Source organism: Conger conger, chromosome 9 (assembly GCF_963514075.1).
Source record: "Conger conger chromosome 9, fConCon1.1, whole genome shotgun sequence".
NCBI classification, from domain to species: domain Eukaryota; kingdom Metazoa; phylum Chordata; class Actinopteri; order Anguilliformes; family Congridae; genus Conger; species Conger conger.
Genome location: NC_083768.1, coordinates 31,927,753 through 31,943,258, shown reverse-complemented (window position 1 = coordinate 31,943,258; position 15,506 = coordinate 31,927,753). Strand labels below are relative to the sequence as shown.

Genomic DNA, 15,506 nt, shown 5'->3' with positions numbered 1-15,506 from the left:
TCCTCTCCCACTACACTACACTGGGCCTCCTCTCCCCACTACACTACACTGGGCCTCCTCTCCCACTACACTACACTGGGCCTCCTCTCCCACTACACTACACTGGGCCTCCTCTCCTCTCCCACTACACTGGGCCTCCTCTCCCACTACTCTACACTGGGCCTCCTCTCCTCTCCCACCCCAGCACACGGCGCAGAAGACGGGCCCTGATCCTGCAGTCTCTCCTGGCGTGGCGGGGCGGCTGTGTAAAGTAGAGCAGAGCCCCGCAGGCTCATTTCCAGAGAGGCTTGTGACACAGAGGGGCTGAATGGGGCTGAATAACTGCAGTGTGTGAGATGTACTGCCCTACAGTGGAGCCCAGCAAAGAACAAGCTGAGTTCACTCTATCACTGCCCCCCCTGCCTCCGCTAATCACTCCTACACACACACCACATATAACCACCAGAACCACACACACCACATATAACCACCAGAACCACACACACCACATATAACCACCAGAACCTGCATTCCACACACTGCATTCTCACTGCGCATTTAGCAAGCCAAATGATGCCCAGTCGCTCGAATGAAGTTAAGATGTCGCCTCACCTGAACCTTTTGCGGGGCACACAAGCAACGCAAGAGCTGTGTATTGCCCAACACTCTGAAAAGACTGTCCTTACCTTCACTACTAAAACATTTAAAAACTCATTAAGAGACAGTTGAGAAGCAACTCAACTGAAATGAGTGCAGCCTGACTGACTCCATAGGAGTACTGGGTTGAGATCTTTTAAAGCCTAATTTACCCATACAGTACCGTGCCTCTGCACAGATACAGTATGGCATGCGTTACGCCATTGTTTTAAAAAGTGTGGTCCTCCTTTTATCCACATTGCTGAGGTGAGCTATAGTTAGGCTCCCACGAGATCAATAACTGCTTTATAAATATCAGCAATGGGCTGGGGTTTTTATTTTTTACATGAATAACAATATATATATATATTTTTTTAAACATGAATAACAATATTAACACGTGTTCCACAAAGCAACACACTCAGCAAAACCCTGCTAACCAGTTCTGTTGGCGAGAAACCTCAGGAGGGTCTTTGAAGCCCACAGGTTTAGAACATTCAGACCTCGGCAGTTAAAAGTCCCAATTCAGAAGAAGCACTGCATGGTCATCAACACACACAGGTCCAAGCTAAATTGTTTTAATTTATCTACACAGCAACAAGTGCAGTTTTCAAGCAAATTGGTTTAAGTGTTACTTCAACTGACCCCCACACACACACACACACACACACACACACACACACACACACACACACACACACACACACACACACACACACACACACACACACACACACACACACACACACACACACACACACACACACACACACACAAAGCCTGCTGGCTGAACAGCTACCTACTGAAGAAAATATGAAAGAATTGCGGTTTTACAAGTTACCAAACTTGCTACCTAGCTAGTTTGCCGGTTAGCACAACCAAGACGTATAGCACTAATGTTAGAAGAAACAAGCTAGCTAGCTAACTAGCTAACATTAGAACAACCAAAATGTGGCTAATGAGCTAACATTAGAACAACCAAAATGTGGCTAATGAGTTAACATTAGGGCAGGTTCGTCTTGCTGCCATTACCAATGCCTCAGAGGGAGCACAATTTATTTTCTGTTGTGAAACCATGTGAAATGCCACACTTTGACGACAGTAAGGTACTCCGGGTGTGTTTAATAGAAACACTGACAGTGGGAGTATACATAATCTGTTCAGGTACGAGCTCCTTCCAGGTAATCAGCCATTTTAGCAAACAAAAGAGGAGCTGCTTTAGCAAACAGAGCTAAGGAAATGGGTGAGTTTGTTAGTAAACAGTTGAGAAGATTTGCATAGCCGAATGTGGCTCTGGAGGTTACTTTGGAGCCCTCAGGTGAAGCAGCATAATGCAGGGAGGCCAAAAGAAGAGAGCCCACCCAAACAAAAGAATAAACTGCACTGTGCCCATTCAACACACTTTTACATAATCCAAACCAATGACTTGAGACTGGAACTGGAAATAGTCTTGTGAACTGAATTTGGGGCCCTGTGAGAGCCTAGGCCAGGTCTCTCCTCAGCACTTCACCCTCTGTCTGGGTCAGAAATCAATGGTCATTACATCATAACGTAAGGCCATGCGAAGCCAAAGACCATTTTACACTTTGTGTGGACAATAAAGTTGTGCTGTATTGTATTGTAATTAATGTACCTCACAAGCACATATCTTGACATCATCTTCAGACAGACATGAGTACCGCAGTCAGTGTGGACAGACAATTAAGCTCACACATCCACGTGCCAAATTGCAGCTGATATTAGCATTAACATACGTATTATTATTATTACATATAGTTTCGGGGCGAAAAGTGATGCTGATTTTGGCCACGCCACCAACGCTGAGCACCGAAAGCTGGTGTGTCAATCAGACGTTTGGGTTAGAGCCGTCGCAGTAACTCAGCAGAACTGCCTTTAACATCGAAAGGTGACGCTTAACATTTTTTAATTGTGTGAATGACCCTCCTCTTCCCTCTCGAAGGACTTTGTGAGTTCAGAGCGGAACCCCCAGAAAGCAGCGTCAAAGCAGCGGACCGATGGGCCATCGTCGCTACTTTTGTTGGATTAAAAAGCTCTGCGTTAGATAACAGCCGAGAAGCACAGTAGCACAGCCACACTTTCATGTGTTACTTTAGTTACAGCAAATTTACAAAAACACAGCCAATTTTAGGTAGGGCCTCAGGCTGCGTCTCCAGTGCCTTCACACACTGAACAGAGAGAGCATGTATAAAACCATTCTCTCTAAGGCCAAAAGCCTGCTTTGCTTCCAATATCTTTCAAAAGTAATAAAAAGGAGCAGGTTTCATTTATTTATTTTTTAAATGTAGGGGCATCGTGAAAGTTGTTCCTTCAGTGAAAGTTAACACAAATCAAGACAAAGACTTGGTCGCATTAGGCCAAATTAACAGAGCCACTGAAATGTAATTTTCAACAGGGTCATAATTTCAGTTAAACTTAAACAGTAAGCGCCATTTCTCTTTTCAGAATAAATGAAAAGTGCAACTCTATTTAAAAATCTGCATATTTTCTGCAGTCTAAAAATGGCAGAAGGGAAAACATACCATAACAGCAACCATCAGACGTATCTGAGCAAACTTCCCCCAAGCAAACTGAGCTGACACACCGCTTTATACGTTTCCCTCCCCAGCACTGTGTTCAGTGGTTTCACCCGCTCCTTAAATAACACTGATGTTTGTATGCAGGTACTGCAGGTGCTCCGGTGCAGACAGGGAGACACCATTTCAGAGTGAAGGAGGGGGCGTCCTCCGTGACCACAGATATTTTCTCTCAAACTAACCTCAAATGCTAAATTCTAGACGGAGGATTTGGAGGCAGAAAAGCCACAAACTGGCTGTGCCATCATGAAGACAAACATAACTTACTTCCCGAGAGTTCATTTAAAAAGTATTTTCCAAAAATACATCACTTCCTGGGCTCCATTAAAAATCCATAATCAAAAAGGCCAAAAGGAAGCCATTTTAAAATACTGATTAAAGCTTGTTTGAGCTCACTGCCGAAAACGTGCCACCCAGGAGCAGTGCGATACATTAGTACATTCATGTTGATGTAACGTTACAATTAATGATGCCCAATCCCCATTGTCCCCCTTTTAAACCATAGACAGTTATTATTTTACCGATACATTTCTGATGTGAAACTTGCATTGCATTTTTTATTTTTTTGCTTAGCAGACATGCTATTTACAGTACTTTCACATTATGACTTTACACAGGTTTACTTCAGCAATACTGCTTCTGCATCGTGACCAAGGTTACTGAAAAGTGCCCATGCAGGTTTCAAGCCAGCACAGTTTTTAAACTTTATCAGAATAAATTAACTGACAATGTCCCCTTTCCCAGTGAAACAGTCTCTGCAGGCTTATTAGAAGCATCGGTGTGCAGGATTACATGTGATCTCATATAAGGCTTGTGCCACACTAGAGTAGGGGAATTACCGCTGATGATGGGAAACTACCACACAGATTTAAAATGGCGTATGTTTATTTCTGACACAAAATTATTTGTTCCCTGTAATCTGGAGGTTATTCGACAACATTCCAGAAAACAAGTCTTTGGGATCCCCATCCTAAGTCCATGTTTGCACAACATTACCTCATTACATTATAAATCCTGGCAGGTGACTCCCACAGGTGACCAAAGCACACGCCAGTTGGGCCCAGGGCAATACTTCACATAAGTATTAAATTCTATACATAATTCTACAGAATTGTCTATTATTTTTTAAACTGGGCTTTCAACATATAGAGCCAAAGTCATATACTGTAGACCCTGAACAGATGCAGTAGGGAGACACTAGTCAAATTAGCATTTTGCGACACTATGGACTGAGCTGGTACTTGTTACTGCATGTAGCATTATCATATATTGCAAAGTGCTGTCTAAAAGAACAGTCTCATCGATAGCTATTCATGCTACAGGAATAACAGAGCGCTAGTCTCATGCTGTGGGAATAACAGAGCGTTAGTCTCATGCTACAGGAATAACAGAGCGCTAGTCTCATGCTATGGGAATAACAAAGCGCTAGTCTCATGCTACAGGAATAACAGAGCGCTAGTCTCATGCTGTGGGAATAACAGAGCGCTAGTCTCATGCTACGGGAATAACAGAGCGCTAGTCTCATGCTACGGGAATAACAGAGCGCTAGTCTCATGCTGTGGGAATAACAGAGCGCTAGTCTCATGCTACGGGAATAACAGAGCGCTAGTCTCATGCTGTGGGAATAACAGAGCGCTAGTCTCATGCTACGGGAATAACAGAGCGCTAGTCTCATGCTACGGGAATAACAGAGCGCTAGTCTCATGCTACGGGAATAACAGAGCGCTAGTCTCATGCTGTGGGAATAACAGAGCGCTAGTCTCATGCTACGGGAATAACAGAGCGCTAGTCTCATGCTACGGGAATAACAGAGCGCTAGTCTCATGCTACGGGAATAACAGAGCGCTAGTCTCATGCTACAGGAATAACAGAGCGCTAGTCTCATGCTACGGGAATAACAGAGCGCTAGTCTCATGCTACAGGAATAACAGAGCGCTAGTATCATGCTACGGGAATAACAGAGCGCTAGTCTCATGCTACAAGAATAACAGAGCGCTACCCTCATGCTATGGGAATAACAGAGCGCTAGTCTCATGCTACGGGAATAACAGAGCGCTAGTCTCATGCTGTGGGAATAGCAGAGCGCTAGTCCCATGCTACGGGAATAACAGAGCGCTAGTCCCATGCTACGGGAATAACAGAGCCCCACTCTCATGCTACAGGAATAACGGAGCGCTAGTCTCATGCTATGGGAATAACAGTGTACAAGTTTTACTGCAAACACACCAGTAAACGCCTATAGATTAAATATGATGCATTAATAAATTCACAACTAAACTGGACAGCCATAGCAATCCATAAGTTATAATATCAGAAAAAGACCATGTTAATCACAAATGAAGTTGTGGGGGGAGGGGAAATTGCAATAAAGGTATGGTCATTGGCTGAAATGCCAATGACAGCCCACCCCCGACAACATGAGTCATCTGCCATCCCAACAACTATCTATCAAAACATCTCCCTGTAGCTTCAACAACTACACAAACAATATCAAAGACAGGAATTCTGGGGCAGACAGAATTCACTTGTCGCACCATAAAAGGAAGTCCCCTTTTATATACAAAGACAGAAGATATAAAGACACTAAGAAAACAGTGCAAAAGATGTTAACGTTGTGGATAATTTTTTTAATTTTTATTTATTTCACAGAAAATGGTTGACAAGAGCAGAATCATAGCCAATAATAAACTCCGATGAGATGGCAACTTGCTTCAGAGCCAAAGCTGAAATCTCAGCAAAACCTCTTCGGAGCATAAATGGCTGATAGCAGAGGGAGAAAACTATGGTCATGCGTGGTGTGTTGATAAGCCGCAGGATAGCGGCAGGGGTTTCCGTGTTCCAGTACGCGCAGGGGCAGAGCGTTTAGCCCGTCTGTCCGGCATTTAGGCTACATGTACATTCACAAGCGCTCAGCAGTGGTCCACATAGCATTACCTAACTGCAGCTCGTCCTACTACAGCCAGAATTCCACATTCAGAACAAATCAACCCTGCCGCATGTCTGTTTATAGGAATGGGGCTCACGTTCTCCTACTTGGACTGGAACCTCTCCTTACGACGCTAGTCTCGATCGGAGGAGAAATGAGCACTTGTGACGCCGGCTAACCGACTCAGCGATTCAGGATGTTTGGCTATTTCGATACTCTTTCCTGAGAGGCATGATTGTGAAATCAGACGGGGCTTCACCATTTACAATGAGCCCTGTCTGTGGCCTACTGCCGACGGTACGATCCTTATTCTCATCGCATTTTCCATCATTTCCCACAAAGATTTGAATGAGCTCCTTGCCCGTGTGTTCCGGTTCAAATAAATACGAGCAGCCATCAAAGTGAAGAGACAACGACATCCTCATAATAGTCTGATAAATAATCAGTCATTGCAGCAGGTGTAAGATTGTGATTTTCCATATTAGAAAGGTGAGCCACACACCACTAAACCATAAATATTTGCGCACGCAGAATAGTTAAGTACGGTAGGTCAATTCTGTAAGTAGAAACCGTTATTTTGATTTTAATTTCGGCAAATAAATGTCAACTTTCACATTAGCTTTCCAAATAAGAGCCTTAGATAAACTGGACTTGTGTGAGGTAAAGTGAACCTGTATATATGCACCATAGACACTGTTGTGAAGCTACAGAGAAAAACAAACCACTAAAAAAAAAAGCCTAAAACAATGAAGCTGGGGGAAATACACTGAATCAAAACTAGAGATGATGGAAAATACTATGAAAATAAGAACCAGATTGAAAAGAAAACACTGAATCTGATCTCAATAAGGTGATGACCACAGAAATATCATATAACTGATATTTAAAACCGACTTCCTGCAGCACCACGTGTGATAGGACCAGTAAAACGTGCCTGCACAGGTGTCCGGTCCTTTGCACTCGCTGTGTGTGAGCTGTACCTCACCGTGTTGGGAACTGTAGAACAGGAAATGCCGAATAATAGGCCCTTACTATGTGGGTGAAAGTCCAGTTCTGCGGCCTGACTGACGTTCCGGGCCTTTCCCCTCTGTCCGACGGGCTTACGAAACGCTTTCCATCTTCACAGGGCTTATGACGTCACGGTCCGCACCATACTCAGGCCACGCAGGTCCCTGTTGTTTTCAGCCAACCCTATTTATTTATTGATCCACTTTCAAATCGCTCGCAGCCAATCAACTCTTAAAGTCCAAAGTTGAAACGGTGGGCTCTAAAACAGCGTCACTCCTGCGAACGGTTGTTTCAGCCATGATATCAGAAGGTGTTTGGCACAGCGTACTACAGTCGGACTGATGATGTATACTGCCCAAATACTAGAACGATGGATAATCGTCAGGGAAAGTGCACAGTAAGTATTTCAGAGAGATGCTAAGTATTTCCAAAGCACACTTAGAACAGTTGATGGAAATACAACAAATACAGAGATGACTTTCGCAGGTGTTTTCAGTGGAGGCTGACTTTAACAGCGTAGGGCTCGCTTTTCACTGAATGACTGAAAAATGAAATCATCACTGCGCACAAACCACACATCGATGTAATCACAAGATGCCTTAATACCTGTGCCGTCTTTACGTCATAAAAGAAAAAAACATGTTTATTTGCATTGCACTTCTGTTCACTGTTGAACACTCGGGCAGGTACTAAAGTCAGTTAGCATTTCTGATTGGGAGGAGCGCTCTGTGGCGGATATATTCCACATTGCTCATTACTCCACAAATATAAAGTCCATCAAATTGGCATTTCTGAGGTTTGGATGCTTCCGTTTTGTACTCACAGGCGATGTTTGAAGCCGCATTCTAGCATACTACTCATACTAAATTTCAGGTTGATTCCCATGGAAATGTAGCTTGAGTAGTATGCCAAATATGCAGTTTCGAATGCAGCGACACAGTCAACGGAAACGCTTTACTTTGAGGAAGGACGGAAAAACACCTGCGATTGTTGACAAGCCCCGTGTCAGAAATACAGACAGCGAATGGCTTACGGTTAATATTGCCTCTTCAAATCCAAACATTTCTAGAGTATTCAAAATGTAGGTTCACTGTACAGAAAACAGAGCACTGTAATATACTGGCTCAAATACTGCAACTTCAAGATAAAAAAAGACAAATGCTGAGTAACCACTGAAATTGCAAGGCCAAACATGGGCTAGGCTGTTCCTCCTGGCACAAAATACATATCCTCAGAGTAAGAAGTGAAACCTGATCCCTCTCTCTCACACATGATCTGTACCCCACACAGACAGGTTTCAGCCGTCAACCTCATACCCTCACCTTAATGTGACTCACTGAATGTTGTTGCATAGCAGCGGTGGTTCGTATGACCGAGTTAATCAGACAGCCCTGTAAACCACTAACAGACATGTGCTCTTCATGAGCATTGGTGTGGCTGACGCACCATTAGCCGAAACACGGTTTCAATTGTTATACTACACCAGAACCACAAGCGCAAGAGCGCAGACAAGCAAATGCTAAAAAAATGTTAAAGTTCTCTCTCAACATAGAGTTTATGTACAGAAAGAGGTGGAGGCCAATATCAGATATAGCTCAATAGAATTTAGGCTAGTAACCAAAAATAATTTAGCAACTCTAAATTTACTTTACGGCCATTTTGTTATAATCTCCAACGAATATTCAGTCAAGTTTGTTTCCCCAATAGGCCCTTTCTTCAATGTGTCACAAGCTATTGCGAAGTAATTAAGAAAACAAATTTTACAATAAATGATCACTCACTTAACAGACTAAACCAAGGTCCACAATTAAATAGGGTTTTAGTTTAATATTTAATATACTGAAAAATGTTAAAGACTGCAGTTGAACACTATAGCTCTGAGAAGCGATTAAAGGATTACATTCACGATTATTGAATTGAAATTGAAATCCATGTTCTAAATACTTTGGGAATACACTTTTTGCAGATGAAAGAATTACCTACAGTACACTAAGTGCAGTATTGTGATATTACACAAAGATCCATTCATGTCAAATGCTTAAAGCCAAAAACAGGCCACTATACTGAGAGGCTGTAATCCTGCTTTAGCTCTCTGTACCTGTAGCCCAAAGCAAGCCTGACAGTGGAAAAAATTGACTCTTACTCAAAGAAAACTGCAACTCCCATGAGCACGAGGAAGATAACTGTGAAGCAGAGCATTTTCCAGGGGATGGCATTTACATGAGCCCCATCACTTCCTGTGGTGAGGGGCACATGATCATTAAACAGAAAATTAATTTCATAGAGAGAAAAGCTGAAGAACACACTCAGGGCAACAGATTTCCATCTTAGCTTTTTTTTTTTTTTTTAATGAAAACTGTTTCAGCAATCTGGGATGAATACGAGTTCTGCGGTAATGTGGTGGGACTGACTACAGCAGGACTGGCATGGCAGAAATGGCAGAGAGAAAACGGCCCCTGGCAGCAGCCAGCAGTGACAACGGGGACAGACCAGGCCGAGATCAAACCGGGGACCGGCCAGAGAGGGGAGTGGGAAGTGGGGACCGGCCAGAGAGGGGAGTGGGAAGTGGGGACCGGCCAGAGAGGGGAGTGGGAAGTGGGGAGCGGCCAGAGAGGGGAGTGGGGACAGACCGGTGACCGGCCAGAGAGGGGAGTGGGGACAGACCAGGGACCGGCCAGAGAGGGGAGTGGGGACAGACCGGGGACCGGCAAGAGAGGGGAGTGGGAAGTGGGGACCGGCCAGAGAGGGGAATAGGGACTGGGGACCAGCCGGGAAGGGGAGTTGGGACCTGCTACTGCTAACACACCATGTTGCACGCCTGTCCACCCCCCCCCCCCCCACCCCAGTTTCAGTCAATTAGTGTTGCTGCGGTTCTATAGACAAAAACACATCCTGTCACATCCCTCAGCAACACACAAAAACAGACACACAGATAAACAAACACACACACACACACACACACACACACACACGTACACGCAGCCGATGCTTATAAGTAAATAGAGAATGTCCAAGCCTGGTTTCAGGCCTAAATTTGACCATGCCACAGCTTTAACACTGAGAAACTTAAAGCAGCACCAGCCGAGAACCTTTGTACCCTTAAATCCAGACAAACAGGCAGATACACAGGGAGGAAATATCACACACAGAAAGTAAAATATTATAATTCCACTTTCAGGTTTTGAACAAAACCTAAATATAAATACAATAAAAGTTGCAGCATAAGGGATCGATCAGTTAGGCTACATACACACCATTCAACCAGGCAGCACAGCTAGTAACCACAACTTAGTTCAACAATAATTAATCCAAGATGAGTGTGTCCAGGTAAATGCAATACACCAGCCCTCCTGTTAAGCCAACAGGGAAGATTTGTTTTTAGGCAATACTTCACGCTTAGAACTAAAAGGTCGCTTTCAGATACACATTTGAACTCAAGAGAAAAGCAAAATAAGTCAAACATGACACCCTAAATAACACCCCAAAAACTGCTTTAAAAGACAAGTGTATGTCACCCTTCACTGAATAACTGATAAAGCAGGAATGCATGTCATTTTACGACCACACACACACCGCATCTGAGGGCTCCCATGAACATGTCAAGCCAAATATGATAGCTGATCTCAGACGTCAAATTCACACATTTGTACAATAGCGAAAATTGAGTACTTCAAAGCCTATTCTTCCACATTCGGGGCAAGCCAGCCAGAGCACAACACCAACAGACTTTGTGGGCATTTTGTGCAGTCAAAGCAGTGCCTATTTAGTTCATCTCTCATCTTTCACCATTCAAATACTTCTACCATTCATAGGAGAGGATCGCCAAAAAATGCCTACCACAACTACACCAAGATTTACCCAAAGGGACATACAACATACAACTACTATTATCGGCTACTCCTGTGTTCAGGCAAAAGCTAGAAAATGTTAAATTAGGAAAATATAGAAAGAATAAAGAAATGTCTGGCCTGCGCCTATATTGAAAGAACAGTGTAGAGGGAGGGGAAGTACATAAGCCTTACCTCCGTATAGTCAAAGTCAGAGAGAGGGGCTATACTCTTGATGTAGTCGACTCTGAACTGGTCTCCGGGGTTGCCTAGTGGAACTGGCGGTATTAAAGTGCTCATCGCCGAAACTATAGTCTAGAAATAGGATAAAACAAAAGTAGTGATTAAGATAGATAAATACCAGACAAATTAAGTCATAATCCTTTATTATCAGTTAAATTGGACTGCATTACGAACGTGCAGGAAGTGTCCAAACACCATTTTTAATCGAAAAAGGAGAACATGTTTAAACTGCGACTTACCACTATGGCATCCTTCACATTTTTCCGAATATCCAGGACCTTTTGTTTCTTTTCCCTATATGAAAAAAGAGACCGGTATGTAACTGCAATCACACAAGAAAATCGTTGCATACTTATAATCAATACTGTGGAACTACATAGCCAGCGACATGGCAACATTACAAACGGCAGCTCCGTATGCTTGTACATGCATGAACACAATTCAGACTGTAATGATGCGTCAGATATCAGACACACGAAAGCTTCAGTCAGTCGGCGATGTGAAAAATGGAATTACTGCAGAATGTAATCGGCCAATTGAAATAAGTGTAAATTTTGAGATGGCCGGAATCCGGGAACGCCAGCGTCTATACTGTGATCCCTGAACTGTTTCGCCTTTCATGTTGTCAGTGCCGAGATAGCGCTGGAAACTCGTCGCCATGCTGGTGCTGCTACGGGCCCTGTAAGCGCTGCAGTGTTAGACAAAATCCTGCTAAGCGACAATGTATTTCTGCCTTGGGTGGCTAAGTAATCGACTGTCACGGTGAAAGAAACGCATTAAAACAGAAGTAAAGGCAACTACAGAATGAAAATGTTAAATACATTATAAAACATGTCGTCTTGGCTGTAGCAGCGGTTTAAAAATAACAGTGCACTCACTCTGCATTAAAACCATTGACGTGCAGGATCCTCATCTGCTTCACAATAGTGCTTTTTCCGGACTCTCCGGCCCCTTCGAAATAAAGCAAAAATAAATAAATACAAGTGCCATTTATGAGAAGCATAGACGACGACCGCATTCGCCGCAAAGGGGAGAAGCTTTAGAAACCAAGAGAGTCGTAAGCGAGCATACCCACCTCGGTGACATATAGCAAGAGCTGTCAAATACAATGGGTGAAAACAGGAGAGATTGTACATGTGTATTATGAAAGGCATTCTTCACCCTTACCCAGTAAAAGCAGTCGATGTGTGGCTTTGTACGCTTGTCTCTCCTTTTGCAACTGTTTCTCTATTTTTTTATTCGCCTCTCGTTGTGCTTTTTCGTCGATGCGTTGGTCTTCGGTCTTGCTGTTGCCTAAACAACCCATCTTCCGTTAACCTCTTTTCTAAAACTGAAGGTCTGAAATAATAGCTTAAAAAATCAGTGATCGTATTGTTATTAAAAAGGAACGATCGGTGCGAAAAATCCGCGCGACGCTTCTCCGTCGCTCCGAAAAAAAATGTTGCCTATACAATTTCGATTTAACCTCTCTCGCAGCCGGACCTCGGAGATTCAGATAATCCAAATAAATACATGTATTATAAATAAAAATAAACCGTTAAAATAATTTTTATAAATACACAAAAAGAGTGGAGCGGGGCTGCTTCTGGAAACCAGCCAACTGCTCCTCACTCACTCCTTCTCTCCACTCAGTATTTTTCTATCTAAATTTCTATCTGTATTTCTGTCTCTCTAACTCAGCACTGCCTCTCTCTGTCACACCAGGAAGTAACCCTGAGCGCAGAAAGAAAAACCTCAGCTACAGTGTAGCCTAATGACACCGACACCTAGCTACAATCCGTTTGGATATTATCTCATGATTTATATGAGGAAGGTACGATGTGAACTTCAATTACTTGTATCGTGCGTCCTTGCGATTAAAACAAATCGAATGCCGGTCAATAAATATCGAAGTTAACGGGCTTAGGTGCAAAACGAAGGGTTGGGTCCACCAAGTCCTTTACACACGACTGAAATCCCGTACGTATGAAATAGCCTACCCCACTTTACCACGGTTTTTGTAAACTCTCCTACGAATCGAATAGGCTACAGACAGCGTTAGTCGGTTTGTAATAATGAAGTTACGGTGGCTAGTACATTTAGTCAGTAAGCTATTTGTAGCTTGCCAACAGTTTACCAACACAAACTTTGCTCACCGCTATCCTAACTTCGTAAGAAATGTAAATAATACAGCATTTTAACAAAGTTAAACACGAATAGATTACCTAACTAAATTAATTTAAAGAAATAGTCTAGACTAGAGATAAAGTACTCCCAGGTGATGATTCTGCTGTATATTAACCACTTCCATTCGAATTAATTTGCCTCGGTCAGCTGTTGTATCGAATAAAGTTCTCTGTGGAAATGTCCCCTGCGCATCGTGCGCATGTGCGGTGCAAATCTCTCCAAATGTATCACGAGCACTTGCGGGCACTCGCGTGAAAGCGGGTTCACGACCATTGCTCGAATGTACGCGCAACTACGGGAACTGCATTTAGACGAATTATGATGATCAATATTTTTATCTTCAAATTCCCAGATGTAATTAAAGCTTAAAAACTAAATCGTTTCCTTAAATAGTACTTATGCATTCCCTCGTTCTTTATATTCTTAAGGTTATTTAAAACCTCACTTCACATGTAAAATATATTTATCTGTGATTTTATTGATGTGATGTATTTTGTTTGGCAGTTCCTTATATCCAAAGCCCATTTCAAGTCAATTATTTTATTTCATTACCCTGGCAGTTAGTGTTTCTCCAGTTGGTTTGCTATCAGACAGTTTTAAATAAATTTCTAAATTATTCTAATTTAACAGATATATTTAATAAAAAATAACACATTTAATTCAATGCATCAATAGTGTTGTTGTCATTATTATGATGATGACAAAATTATGAAGATGGTGATTAAATGAGATTTACCCTGATAGTAACTTTTGGGATAAGCAAGACAAAATACCATCTGTAGCATTCAGAATACAGACAGACAGACAGACACACAGACAGACACACAGACACACAGACACACAGACACACACACACCAATGGGTATACAGTGGGCTCTGAGTTACTGGCAGCCTTAATAAAAATGGAAAAAAGGCTGCATATAATAAATAACGTGGGTGATGATCTATATTTTATGTTCAAACGTATGGGAAAACTATATACTTTTATTTCAATACATTTACTCTCATGTTTCAATGTTTCTCATTTAGTAATCTATTTATTTCTGAAAACCACAGGTGCAAAAATTATTGGCACCCCCAATTACTGTAAATAAAATCAAACAAAGTGAAATTGGCAGGACAATTATATTGTGTCACTCCATCACTTCCTGTTTCACTAGAGTATACAAAATGAGGTAACAAGTAATTACCTTTGTTAACCATCAGCATGGGAAAAGCCGAAGAACTGTCAATGCAGAAGACACAGATGGTAATTGACCATCACAAGTCAGGTAATGGGAACAAAAAAAAAAACATAAATATTAAGGGCAATAATTAAAAGGTGTAAAACATGAAGTGGTTGCAAACTTGCCAGGAAGAGGATGCAAGTGCATATTATCCACACGGACGACAAGGAAGATGGTGAGGGAGGCCAAAAGTAACCCACAGACCACAATTTAAGAATTGCAGAGATTTGTTGTGTATTGGGGTCACATAGTCTAAAAGACTAACAGAAAATGGCCTCTCCATACCTACACACTCTATGGAAGAGTGACACAAAGACTGTTTTTGATGTTTTGAAGATTTTTCTGCCAGTGGTCCAGGGGCGCCATTTAAGATCAATGGCACAATTAATTCAACAAAGTACCAGGAAATCTTGGCAGAAAATCTGGTTGACTCTGCTAGGAAGCGGAGTCTTGGCAATAGGTAGATTGTCCAGTAGGTTGACTCCAAGAATAAATCAAAATCCACTAAGAAATGGTTAAGTGCAAACAACAACCAAAATCAATGATTCTGAAAATTGAGGAATGGTAAAAAAACAATCCCTCCAAATGTGTTCTCTAACCTGAACACAAATTATAGGAAAAGACTCCTTGTTGTCATCTTTGCCAGGGGTGTTTGCACAAATTATTGAACCAGGGGTGCCAATAATTGTGGAACCTGTTTTGTGAAATATTTTTTTGACTTTGGTTTCCACTGAATCATTAATCAAGCATACATGTTGTTAAATAAAGCTTATGTCAATAACTATATAAGTTTTTAATTTGCAGCACTTTTTGCACATATTTATCAAGGATGCCAATAATTCTGGAGCCCACTTTATGAGATCAAGAAGTATTCATTAAAACACTTGATTGTACCGGTGCC

General features: G+C 42.3%; 1 protein-coding gene across 2 annotated transcripts in view; it reads right to left on the bottom strand.

Moving 5' to 3' along the window:
• The window catches only part of LOC133137082 (guanine nucleotide-binding protein G(olf) subunit alpha), a 66,379-nt gene that overhangs the window by 36,260 nt on the left and 14,613 nt on the right, over positions 1–15,506 (bottom strand). Inside the window, exons 1-4 of one of the 2 annotated variants that reach the window (XM_061255108.1) lie at positions 12,381–13,557; positions 12,092–12,164; positions 11,453–11,507; positions 11,166–11,285 (exon numbers count right to left, since the gene is read on the bottom strand). In XM_061255108.1, coding sequence (XP_061111092.1) covers positions 11,166–11,285; positions 11,453–11,507; positions 12,092–12,164; positions 12,381–12,519 — 387 coding nt within the window. In that variant the 5' untranslated portion in view covers positions 12,520–13,557. Of the gene's footprint in view, positions 1–11,165; positions 11,286–11,452; positions 11,508–12,091; positions 12,165–12,380; positions 13,558–15,506 lie in introns of those variants that run through there. The other variant, XM_061255107.1, reaches the window with a different exon arrangement.